This window comes from Bos indicus x Bos taurus, chromosome 12 (genome assembly GCF_003369695.1).
Source record: "Bos indicus x Bos taurus breed Angus x Brahman F1 hybrid chromosome 12, Bos_hybrid_MaternalHap_v2.0, whole genome shotgun sequence".
In the NCBI taxonomy this organism is placed as follows: domain Eukaryota; kingdom Metazoa; phylum Chordata; class Mammalia; order Artiodactyla; family Bovidae; genus Bos; species Bos indicus x Bos taurus.
In genome coordinates, this window is record NC_040087.1 from 36,109,189 (window position 1) to 36,122,109 (window position 12,921).

The 12,921-nt window shown below is 40.4% G+C and overlaps 2 protein-coding genes across 4 annotated transcripts in view; both read right to left on the bottom strand.

Moving 5' to 3' along the window:
• The window catches only part of MPHOSPH8 (M-phase phosphoprotein 8), a 48,276-nt gene extending 43,611 nt beyond the window's left edge, over positions 1-4,665 (bottom strand). For both annotated transcript variants that reach the window (XM_027557643.1, XM_027557642.1), the window contains exon 1: positions 4,267-4,665. In XM_027557643.1, the coding sequence (XP_027413444.1) occupies positions 4,267-4,491 (225 nt within the window). In that variant the 5' untranslated portion in view covers positions 4,492-4,665. The remainder of the gene's footprint in view (positions 1-4,266) is intronic.
• Positions 4,666-7,254: 2,589 nt separating this feature from the next.
• The window catches only part of PARP4 (poly(ADP-ribose) polymerase family member 4), a 76,880-nt gene continuing 71,213 nt past the window's right edge, over positions 7,255-12,921 (bottom strand). Inside the window, exon 30 of one of the 2 annotated variants that reach the window (XM_027557641.1) lies at positions 7,255-8,434. In XM_027557641.1, coding sequence (XP_027413442.1) covers positions 8,239-8,434 — 196 coding nt within the window. In that variant the 3' untranslated portion in view covers positions 7,255-8,238. The remainder of the gene's footprint in view (positions 8,435-12,921) is intronic. The other variant, XM_027557640.1, reaches the window with a different exon arrangement.

The window sequence follows — 12,921 nt, forward strand, 5'->3', positions numbered from 1 at the left end:
ATATTAAAAAGGATAATATCACAGCCAACTTTGGTTTATTCTATGAACATGAAGTTGAAATCAATGTAATTCATCACATTAGAAGTATAAAGGAGACAAATTATGCAATCATCTTATTAGACGCAGCAAAACAATTTAATAAAATTCAACATCCATTCACAATAAAAGTATTTAGCAACCAGAAATAAAGGGAATCTCTTTAACAAAGAGTAAATATACAAAAATTAATTGCATAAGCAACAAACAGTAAGACAAGGAAACTTTTCAAAAAATCACTTACCACTGCACTGAAAAATCAATAACACCTAAAAATCAATTTACTAAAACATAAAAAGTTATAAAACAGGATTTCTCTGGTGGTCCAGTGGCTAAGACTCCTTGCTCCCAATGCAGGGGGCCTGGGTTCCATCCCTGGTCAGATAATAATTTGCATGCTGCAACCGAGAGTTCACAGGCTGCAACTAAAGAGATCACACCTGCAGAAACTAACAACAAAAAACATCCCACACATCACAACTAAGACCAGGTGCAGCCAAATAAATATTTTTTTAAAAGAGTTATAAAGTATTATTGAAAAAATTTAATTCTAAATTTATCCACAAATTCAATGCAAACCTCAATAAAAACTCAAAGTTTTTGTGTGCAAGGAAATTGACAACTTGATTCTAAAATTTACAAGGCATTGTTAAAGAATAAAAAAAGATGTGCTCAATGAAACTTGACTCCTACATTACACTATACACAAAATCAATTACAAGTAAAGTGCAAACATAAGTCAGAAAGACAAAACAACACAGCTTTCAGAAAAAAAAAAAAAAAAGAATATTTAGAGTAAGGAAAGCTTTCTCAAACCAGACATTAAAAGCACTCAACACCAAGACAAAGATTAACTTTTCCTACATTAATCATATTCTATTTACCAAAAAGACATAGCAGGAAAAGAGATTTACATGACACCACTCACAAAGGGTTTGAATCCAGAATACAAGAAATCAATAAAGACAACTCAGTAGAGATCTGAAAGGGCAGTTCATAGAAGATAACCAAATGATGAATAAATATATGAAAAGACGCTCAATGATTTCAACGCCGATTTCTAATATAAAATCCAGAAAAATATAAATTATAAGTAGGAAATACCAACAAATACACCACCACTACTGGCTGAAAATATAGACTGATGATATCAAGTATTGACAGGATGTGAAACGAAAGGAATTCTCATAAGCCAGTAGTAGTAGTGTAAATTGGTACTACTTTTGAAAACAGTTTCTTAGAGCTGAAGACATATGCATCTTGTCCTCCGAGGTGTATACCTCCCATTCCTAGGTACACAGCAATACAACCGAGAGAAACATTTGTGCACAATACACCAGGAGACATGTCCAGTAAAGTTCCTGGCCTGTTAGTCACTCAGTCGTGTCTGACTCTTTGTGACCCCATGGACTGTAGCCCACCAAGCTCCTTTGTCCATGGAATTATCCAGGCAAGAATACTGGACTGGGTTGCCGTTTCCTTCTCCATCAGTAAAGTTCACAGAAGCATTATTCAAAACTGCAAACAACCCAGGTGCCCATCAAAAGTAGTAGAAAAGATAAAACTGTAATATATTCATACAACTGAATACAGGTGACCCTTTAACAACATGGGTTTGAACTGTGGGATCCACTTATATGCAGACTTTTTTCAATAAATATATTGGAAAGATTTTTAGGGATTTTCAACAATTTGCAAAAAATTGCAGATGAACCATATATAGTCTAGAAATGTTAAAATAATTAAGAAAAAAGTATGAAAAGAATGCATGAAGAATATGCAGATGTTGGTCTATTACTACAAGAGTATAAGATGAGTGACAGTTAATGGAAAATTAATGTGTTAAGTTTTCTTAATGTGTTATAACTCTGCTTTCAAAGAATTATATCATTCTTTTCTAATTGGAGAAACTGAATATTAGCCTATTATTCAAGGTAAATGATGTCTTTAAAAATGGAACAGTGTTTCTCATACTATATTATAAATAGGACTGTAATACTGTATGCCATAAAAATTTTCTAATGATTTGTTCTTTAGCGTCTAGGTTAGACTGCTGTGCTGTGCTAAGCCGCTTCAGTCATGTTTGACTCTTTGTGACCCCATGGATTGTCCATGGAATTCTCCATGCAAGAATACTGGAATGGGTTGCCATGCCTTCCGCCAGCGGATCTTCAGGTTGTGGCTGACTCTGTGCAACCCCATAGACGGCAGCCCACCAGGCTCCCCCATCCCTGGGATTCTCCAGGCAAGAACACTGGAGTGGGTTGCCATTTCCTTCTCCAATGCAGGAAAGTGAAAAGTGAAAGTGAAATGGCTCAGTCGTGTCTGACTCTTCGCAACCCCATGGACTGCAGCCCACCAGGCTCCTCCGGCCATGGTCTTCTCCAGGCAAGAGTACTGGAGTGGGGTGCCACTGCCTTCTCTGACTGATTACACTAGGCTACCATAAAACACTGAATCATTCAACTTTTTCACATTATCTTTTCATTGTTGATGTCAGTATTAGTAATACATACAACACCTACAATGTTTTATTTAAGACAATATTGATGTAGGCTCTGACAGGTAATTCACCTTGTAAACAAATGATGTAAATAGGGTAGGCAATACCATTAATATATTTTCTCTTCCTTACAATTTTATTAGTATTTTCTTTCCTTTAGTTTACTTTTTTATTAAGAATCCTCCCAACCCAGGGATCAAACCCAAGTCTCCCACATTGCAGGCGGATTCTTTACCAGCTGAGCCAAGGAAGCCCTTTATTAGAACACAGTATATAATATGCATAACATACAAAATATTTGTTAACTGTTTACACTATGGTAAGGCTTCCCTTTCTGGTATAAAAGCTTTTAGTAATTAGGTTTTGAGGGAGTCAAAAGTTATACTGGCTTTTCAACTGTGCGGAGCCAAGCACTCCTCGGCCCGAGTTGTTTGAGGTCAACTGTACTAAGCAGCAACCAAAAAACACCAAACTATAGCTCCAACAGCAGGGATTAAACCTCACAAAGATGTTACTGAGCAAAAAAAGCAGATGCACACCAAACAAATATAGTGAGATTCCACTTAAAGGAAAAAGATTTTAAAAATGGGGCTTTAGGTGCAGTTCCTACAATCCTTCGAAGCTAACAAGAGAAAATATTGTATTAAGAAGTGAATCATCTTAATTGTGAAGACATTACCTTCTTAACTATTTTCTGAATATCTTCCACCTGCCTGGCACTATGTTAAACGCAAGTGATACAAAAGTGTAAGACTGCTTCACCTCTCACCTCAAGGTACTTACAACTTAATTGGGAAAATTAAATACATAAGAACGTCCCTAACTTCAACTAACAATAATATTGTCGACATTGGATTTTAGTTATTTATCCCCCACTGGACAAGAGAATCTTTTGTGTCAGCAACTGTGTATGCTACAATTCATCTCTATATCCTCAGGACCTAACACGGCACCTACCAGGCAGTAATTGAAAGCAAAACTCTACCGAAATGAACGCGCAAAAAAAAAAAAAAAAAAAAAAAAAGGTAGCATACGACAAATGGGAAATGAGAGACAATTAAAAAAACATAGGGAATAAAAAGGACAGGGAAGCCTGGAGTGCTGCAGTCCATGGGGTTGCAAAGTCGGATATGATTGAGAAACTGAACTGAAAAACACAACACACAGAGGACGATCGTGTAGGGCCTTTGGTCGCCCTACACCTATTTACTAAAATACATTATCTTCCCATTGCCCATCCTTCACCCACTCACCTTCCCCCAGCCCACAAATGATTCACTCACTTAACAACCTCATACACATTAAGCAATTACTGCATGCTAGGCACCGGATTCAAGTGCCAGCGTTAACAAGTTAATAAAGAGCACAGTCTCTGTACTAAGGGAGTTCACAGTCTAGCAGACTACCAACATGTAAAGAACGAAGTCTTGAAACGTAAAACAGAGGTCTACACAAAGTTTCGTAAGGGCACAAACGGAGGAAGCACCTCACTCTGAGGGGACCAGGGTCAAACAAGACACTGAGCAGGGTTCCCCACGAGAGATGGGGAAGCGCTGGGCAGAGCGCGGCGAGGACACTCGGTTCTCGGAGCCGAGACGCCGCCCTCGCGCCGAGGACGGCGGCCTAGGAGGGAGCCGAGATTTCAGCGCCCCCGCGCCGTGGACCTCCGCCACATCGCCTCCGGAGCCCCCTCTGCGCGGGCAGCATCACCCCGGGCCCGCACCTACCCCTTCAGTCTTCATGTCCAGGATCTTCTCCACTTCGAACACATTCTCGCCGTCCTCCTCGCTGTCCCCGCCTGCCTCTTTTCCCTTCGCGGCCGCGTCCTTCTCTTTACCCCTCGCCCCAAATCCCTCTCCTTCGACTGCAGGCAACTGACCACTGCCGTCGGCACCCGAACCAGGAACTGTAGCCACGCTCGCTCCTTCCGCCTCCGCCTTCGCCTCCGCCATAACGGAGCTCTCCGAGCTGCCAGGAGAGGGGCCGCTACGCGCGCCCCTCTCTCAGCCCCGAACCCCGGTCAGTCGGGCGCGGTTAACTGGAAAGCGCCAATGGCGGGCTCGGGACCGAGATGCGACGCGCGCGCACAACAAACACGTAAACGCGGGCGCGCCTCAGCCCTGCACCGCCCACAGGAAGCGGGTGGGCGGGCCAAGGCGGGAAGTGCCTTGGGCGGAAGGAAGAGCCGTGACGTAAGGCCGCGGCGAGAGTCTCGGGCAGCGACGGGGGGGCGGGGCTTGAGGGACTTGGGCATCGCGGTGGGCGGGGCGGGGAGCGCCGTGGGGAACGCCGTGGGGAGCGCCGTGGGGAGCGCGGCGGGCGGGGCTTGCGGGAAGCGGGCGGGCAGTGGAGCAGGCGGGCCAGAAAGATACCCGGCGAAACCTCTTCCCTGGCCGGATGCTGTCCAGACACCGGGATTCTTATCTGGGTGATGTAGCTAGGATAAACGCCTAGGATCCAATCAAACGCAACTCATAGTGCTGTTACGGTTTAGGGGCGTGCTGTTTAAAGATAAGGAAAACGTTTATTTTCCAAGTTCTAGGTGGGATTCTCCGCCCCTCCATCCCCCCCCCCCCTCGGAAAATCAGAGAACGTGATAAAAAGTAATTTGCCCAGGTTATAAGTGATTGACAAAAAGTGCCCCCCCCCCCAAATGAATTCTCGCCCACATTTCAGTTCAGTCGCTCAGTCGTGTCCGACTCTTCGCGACCCCATGGACTGCAGCACACTAGGCCTCCCTGGCCATCACCAACTCCCGGAGCTTAATCAAACTCATGTCCATCGAGTCGGTGATGCCATCTTACCATCTCATCCTCTGTCGTCCCCTTCTCCTGCCTTCAATCTTTCCCAGCATAAGGGTCTTTTCCAATGAGTCAGTACTTCGCATCAGGTGGCCAAAGTATTGGAGTTTCAGCTTAACCATCAGTCCTTCCAATGAATATTCAGGACTCGTTTCCCTTTAGGATTGTCAGTCCTAGAGTTGGATCTCCTTGCAGTCCAAGGGATTCTCAAGAGTCTTCTCCAACACCACAGTTCAAAAGCATCAATTCTTCAGTGCTCAGCATTCTTCACAGTCCAACTCTCAGACTACTGGAAAAACCATAGCCTTAACTAGACAGACCTTTGTTGGCAAAGTAATATCTCTGCTTTTTAATATGCTGCTAGGTTGGTCATAACTTTTCTTCCAAGGAGTAAGCATCTTTTTATTTCATGGCTGCAATCACCATCTGCAGTGATTTTGGAGCCCAAAAAAATAGTCTGTCACTGTTTCTACTGTTTCCCCATCTATTTGCCATGTAGTGATGGGACCGGATGCATGATCTTAGTTTTCTGAATGTTGAGTTTTAAGCCAACTTTTTCACTCTTTCACTTTCATTAAGAGGCTCTTTAGTTCTTCTTTGCTCCCACAGTAGTTAGGTGAAATATTTTTCTCTTTGAATTGCAAATAAGCAAATAGAGACTTTGTGGCAGTGGAGCTTTTTCTTTAACCTTGAATTTTGTTGATTAATATAAATGCACAAGGTGAGAATTGTGAGCGAAGTCTTATTTGGGGTAAAATGAGAACTCTATGCAGATGACAGGCTCTCTCCAGCACTGGAGGAACTGCTCCAAAGAGGTGGGGGCTCAGCACAGGTGTGACTTCGGTGAAGAGGGTACTCACACTCAAGCACCTGCTTTGGCAGAGGGCCGCTGCTAGTTGCTTGGAGCAGATGTCCTTTTTAATGACTTTAGTGCTTTTCTAGGTATGAGGAGGTGTGAGAATTGGGCTCATAAAATCTCCAGAAAATATCTATCTGAAGCCAGTCTTGCGAGTTTTTCCCAGAGCACAGAGCCTCATTCCTAATCCTGGCCCCAAGTTCCTTTTAGGGGGTGTTGTAGGTCAGAGACTGCAGTGACTAATGACCTCATCCTTGTAGAGGCAGATGGCAAGTGACAGTTTTTAGTTGACAACTTAATTTACAAAATTAACTCTTTTAAATTAACAGATTACGACTGATGCAGCAGATCTTTGTGTTGGCTCACTAAGAGCATCCTAGGCATTAGGAACATAAAGATAAATACATCACAGCCTGCCCTCCAGGGACTCTCAGCCTCTAAAGAAGGACAGCAATTCTAATAACTTGAGATATTTACAATATTAAATAAAATATTTTAAATAAAATAAAATATTTAAATTATAATTTAAAAAATATTATAAAGCAATATTAGTTGATGGGGGACAGCTTATTATTTCAGAATTCTAGCTAATGAGAAGGAAATAAAATAGAGAATCACAATATTTCTTAAAATGATTCAGACAACAGCATCATTAGCTGAAAGACTGATAAGGAATTGGATGTCAAAGTATATCTCTCCACAGATATATGCTGGTTGTACGGAAACAACTTCATATAGGAAACCTGCTAATCAGTGTTAACATTATTAAAGCAGATCAACCAGACTTCATGGTTCAGGTTGACAAAAATGTTGATCCTTAATCTCCTTGGGAATACAGATTTAATTCCCAGTTTACAGGAAATATGGGGAAAAAGAAATGGACACAGTCAGACATATCCGAATGTGAGACATTTGGTAAGACAGCAAGAGGGGAGAGAAGACTGTTATACATGTAAAAAAATTGACAAAATACTTTAAGTCTTGATGGGGGTCATTACACTATTTACTCTGCTTTTATGTGTTTGTGAAATAAAAACTAAATACATACATTCCCTGTAAAAATTTTTAATTTTTTTAATTTCAACTTTTAAAATTCAAAGTGTGTAAGACAGAAATAAAGTTTCTATTCCACAAAGGTAACTAGTTTGGAATATGACATTATAGAGTTCTATCTCATAAACACCTATTTATATAACTTTTAAAATGAGCTCTATTGCACACGCTGGGTGATGGCACTATGTATATATGCACATATGATACCTGCACGTGTCAATGTGTCCATGTTTCTGTAAGATTAATTTCTATAAGTACAATTCCTACCAGTGGAGTTTATAGGTCAAAGAGGGTAGTGATTTAATTTTTTCTCCCAGTTTTATTGAGATATAATTGACATATAGCACAGTATAAGATTAAGATGGCAGCAGCATGATCTGACTCTCAAACATCAGGAAATGATGATCACAGTAAGTTTAGTGAATATCCACCACCTCATACAGATATAGAGTAAAAGAAGAAGAAAATCATTTTTCCCTTGTGATGAAAACTCAGGATTTAGTCTCTGAACAACTTTCACATGTACTATACAGCAGTGTTAAGTATATTTTAATGCTGCATATTACATCCTAGTACTTATTTATCGTGTAACTGGAAGTTTATACCTTATGATCACCTTCATCCAATCTCCACCCTCCCCCAACCTCTGGTTAAAAAAAAAGTCTGTAATATTAGAATTTTTATCTAAAAAAGTTTTTTTTGGTTGTACTGCTTGGCTTGTGGGATCTTTGTTCCCTGACCAGGGATCAAACCCAGAATCACAGTGTTAAAAGCTTGGAGTCCTAACCACTGGACCACCAGGGAATTCCTTGAAATTTTTATTGTATAGTTGCTTGTTAGTTCACTGAAACAATAGCCTTTTTCCATTTATTTTAAAGTGATTGCTATACTGAATAAAATCATAATTAGATTTCATTATAGGCATCTATTATATCTGATTATCATATACATGAGGCATGAGTGCATGTTAAAAGACAAGTGCATGTGCGTCAGCCTTGGCTGTGCTTAAGGAGCCTGTGAGGAGGGGAGGCGGCATCTCTGGGCAGGATACCCAGCAGCTGCTTGGTGGCGGAGTCCCAGTCTTTACCCAGCTCCAGCCGCTGGCAGATGGATGGGTACTGCCCTTCAGTTCTTCTGAGCCACTCACTGGCTTTCTTTATTTTCTCGCAATCCCAGGGAATATTCCTAGATTAAACACATCTTTCCATCAATTTCAGAATATAATTACATACGAAATGTCATGTGGTGCCAAATCTAGCACATTATATAAATCAGACAAAATCTGTCAAAAATTAAGATACTTAATAAAAGCAGTTCTCTTTTATTTTTCCTCTGACGTTTTGTGAAAGTTCTTCCACCTGTCTGACATGGTGCATTTAACTTATTCAACTACTTGGAAACAGAGTAGCCCCCTCACTGCCCAGCTTCCCCGCATGTGACACATGTTCTTCTCGCTCCAGGACAACTATCGCTTCTCTGGCCCTTTACATGTTTGCTTGTTGTCATCTCCTTTCTATCCTTCAAGGACAAGCTTGATGCTATTTTACAAAGGCTTTCATTTCTCTCTCCTTTTTATTGTCCCAGGAATTCTCAACTCCATTGTTTACTTGTAAAGTACCTGAGAGTCACCCAAGATACTGGTATATATCTAATTTTAGCACACAAACGAGGAACAACTTACTTGTAAAATGTGCGTAACATAAAAACTTCAAGTTTGTGTCCAGAAAATGGTGTCAATTATTCAAACTAAAGACTCAGGAAAACCGTGGGATTGCTCATTAGTATTAGTTAGCTACTTCCTCATTGGTTTGTTGTCTGCTAGAACTTGCTAGCAAACAAATGTTGATATATACTAAAGAATATGGGGGAAACTGAAAACCTGGAGAATTTTCTCCATCTTCCCCGCCCCCCCATGAACTGGGAAAAGGCCATCAGAGTAGTGTGGTGGTTAAGAGCTGGGTTCAAATCCTGCCTCTGTGATCACAGAGCACTCACTGGTTGTGATACTGGTTTTTTGTTGTTGTTGGCCACCTGTCTTGTGGGATTTTAGTTCCCTGACTAGGGACTGAACCCTGGCCCTCAGTGGTGAACCTGCAGAGTCCTAACCACTGGACCACCAGGGAATTCTCTAGTTGTGTGATATTGTTACAGCTTTCATTTATCACTGGAAGTCTGTTTCTTCAGTTATGACAGTGATACAAGATCCTATGGGTTTGCTGTGGGGATTAACAAAAAGCATGAATTTAAACAGTCTCTGGCACAAAGTGGGCAATCAATAAATGTTAGCTGAATATGATGATATGAACATACTAAATAGCTGGCATACCCAACATGGTTAAAAAGACCCACTAATTATTAGTTTATTGACAGTTACTAACTACTGAAAGCAGCAAGATGATTTTAAATATTCTCACGAATCCAAATGGCCTCTAAATTTTCATGGTTCTACTAAAATGAAAATTTTGATCATATACCTCCAAGCAATGTGCTACTGCATTAATGTTATATATATCATGAAGCCGAAAATATATAAAAGCTTTAAATATGCATAAATACGAAACAAAAATTCCTTAAAATATTGTTGTAAAGTGCCAACAAATAATTTTGCCCACACAATAACAGTGATAGGGTAACAGCATGGGTGTTATGATGTGTGATGGAATATACTTCACCGTTTTTCAAAATCTTCACTTAATAGTTTGTGCCACTACAATTCAAAAGGAGACTCAAAGTTATTCCAGTGGCTATCATAATTGGAAAAGATTTAAAAAGAGGAGGTGGCTCACTGGTTGTGCCTGTAAATCAAACAGTCCCTTCCACTAGTTCTTCAATGTATTTTTCCAGATATTCATTTAAAACATGTTGCTTACATATAGTAAAATGCTCAGTTAATTATTTTATGAGTACCTCCTTTGTGTCTGATGCTGTTGCTACTGCTGCTGCTGCTGCTAAGTCGCTTCAGTCGTGTCCGACTCTGTGCGACCCCATTGATGGCAGCCCACGAGGCTCTCATCCCTGGGATTCTCCAGGCAAGAACACTGGAGTGGGTTGCCATTTCCTTCTCCAATGCATGAAAGTGAAAAGTGAAAGTGAAGTCGCTCAGTCGTGTCCGACTCTTAGCGACCCCATGGACTGCAGCCCACCAGGCTCCTCCATCCATGGGATTTTCCAGGCAAGAGTACTGGAGTGGGTTGCCAGTGCCTTCTCCGGTCTGATGCTGTTGGGAGTAGAGAATTTATTAATTTATTTATGGCTGAGCTGCGTGGCTTGTGTGATCTTAGTTCTAAGAACAGGGATTGAACCTGGGTTGTTGGCAGTGACTGTGGAGTCCTAGCCACTGGACCAGCAGGGAATTCCCCAGAAGTGGAGAATTTAATCAGTCCTTGTGAGAAGGTACAAGTAGATTTACTTATTTATTTTAGTTTCGTCTATATTATCTCTAAGAGATGACAACTTTTTCTTAAATGTGAAACTTAAAAATAGTTATGAATATTCTTTAATATCACAAAATATTCAGGTAATGTTTAAATTTCCCTGTCTTTTTTTAAAAGAAAAAAGTACAATGGGTCTTGTTCAAATCAGGATCCAAATGAGGGCTACGTTTGCCTCCTTTCAAACGTCCTTCTATTTTTTTAAAATGTCCTTTAATTTATAGGTTTCACCTCTCCTCTCTTTTTTCTCTTGTCATTTATTTCCTCATATTCCAGACACTGCTGACTACATTTCCATGGTATAATTTAACATGCTCAATCTCTGTTCTCTGATACCTGGTCTTTATTAGGTAAAAGATTTACACAGTTTCAAAGTCAAAATCATAAAACAAAGTACATGAGAAACCTAACTTCCATCCTGTCTCCTCCTTCTCCCCCAAAGAAAATATTTTATTAGTTTTGTTAGTTTTCCCCTTATCTTGCCTTTTTTGAAAAAACACTGTGTATGTGTGTGTGCATATGTGTACACACACAACACTGTACCATATGCATGGGTACAGATGTGGCTTCGATGAGCGAGCAGGGTGTTCATACCTGCCCCCAAGGCCTCCGTGGTACCAGGCATCAGCCAAGGGCTGGGGCCCCAGAACTTGTCACACACTTGTCACACGCTGCCACATTTAAGCATAAAACTTAGGGAGGCCCCAGAATTCTAAATCTGAACCTGGTCTTCTAGGTGGTTACAAAGTTGTATTTGTTGGAGTAGAGCTTTAAACATATTTAACTGAAGGTTTAATCTGCAATTTTTAAATACTTAAGACATATAGCATGTGAATCTCTATTTGTATGCTTGTCCCAGGCCCAGGAAATGTTAGATTTTCCAGAAGCACATACAAGCCATGTGCTGTAGTGAGAGGAGCACTGAACCAGGACCCAGCAGCACAGTAACTCTCTGAGCCGTTTCCTGTGAAAACACTGTCTGACCCACACACAGTGGGAGAGCTCCGGTGAGAGGCTCCCTTGAACAGTTATCTCTGTGCTTATACTTCGCTGCAGCTTCTTACAAGGTAGTTAAGAAATGGTTGAGCCTTTTTTTTTTAACTAAATAATCCATCTTCATCTTTTCCACATCCCTGCCCTCCATACACACACTTGTGAACTACAGCCTTGAAAAAATGTTTTCAAATAGGAAATAGTTGTAAAATAGTTACTTCCAATTACTTTGTAAAAACATAGCTGATTTGTAATTGATCAGCATAAATTATGATCCACTTTTATTCAATGTAAAAGTGTTTAAAGAAATTGTTACTCTCCAGTTCCCTTTCCCATTGGATCTGAACCCTGGTCTCGGTGGCCATAAAAGCTGTGCTTATAGTGTCTGCTGTAGAGCATGTGGGCTAGTTTCAAAGAAGGTTGAATTCTCTTGGAACTTGTTGCCTCTACCCCTTATAAAATAGGATCATCTTAGCCTTAAAGGGAGACTGTATGTGAAACTGCTAGTTGGTGTAGTAACTGCTGGCTAGTATTTTTGTATTTGGGAGGTGTTTATCAATAGCTTTCTTGCCTCCTGATCAATATTTTTCCCCTTAAGATCTGTTGCCAGTAAAGCTGTTTTCATCTATGTGGATCTAGAGTTGGGAGAGAAGCACTCCATGAAAAGGCAAATGAGGAGACAAGATGCTGTTTTAGGTGGAAACGCTTGTTTTGTTTGTTTTTGCTGACGCTGCTACCTGGCATATAAATGACCAATAAAAGACTCATGGATGTGAAAAAATTTGTTAATTTTTAAAGATAAATTCAAAGATGATTTCAAAATGTAGAGGCTTATTATACACAAAAACTTAAAAAATAAAAAAAAAATCATTCCCTATTTACTCCACTATTTTCTGGAATAAAAAATATATATAAAGACAAATTTTCCTTTAGCCTTATACATAATGCTTTAAGACTTGGGGTGCTATTTATGAGCAGCTAAAGTTGCTTCCTGGCCTGCTCTCTACCCGTGTCTTGCTTATTACAAGAAATCCACTGAAAGAGTTTGGTTGCTAACTAGGGTACCTAATAGGAATGTATTTCCCTGTAGCCTAAACAATTTCTTTTCTTGATTAAGATAATTCTGTGGGGAAGAGGGGCATCATTGTTAATTTAGGAATTACTCTCCATAAATATTACACTGGATCCACAAAACAGTACAATAAAAACCTGGCCGACACACATACACTTGATATAGCTTCTTTTGCT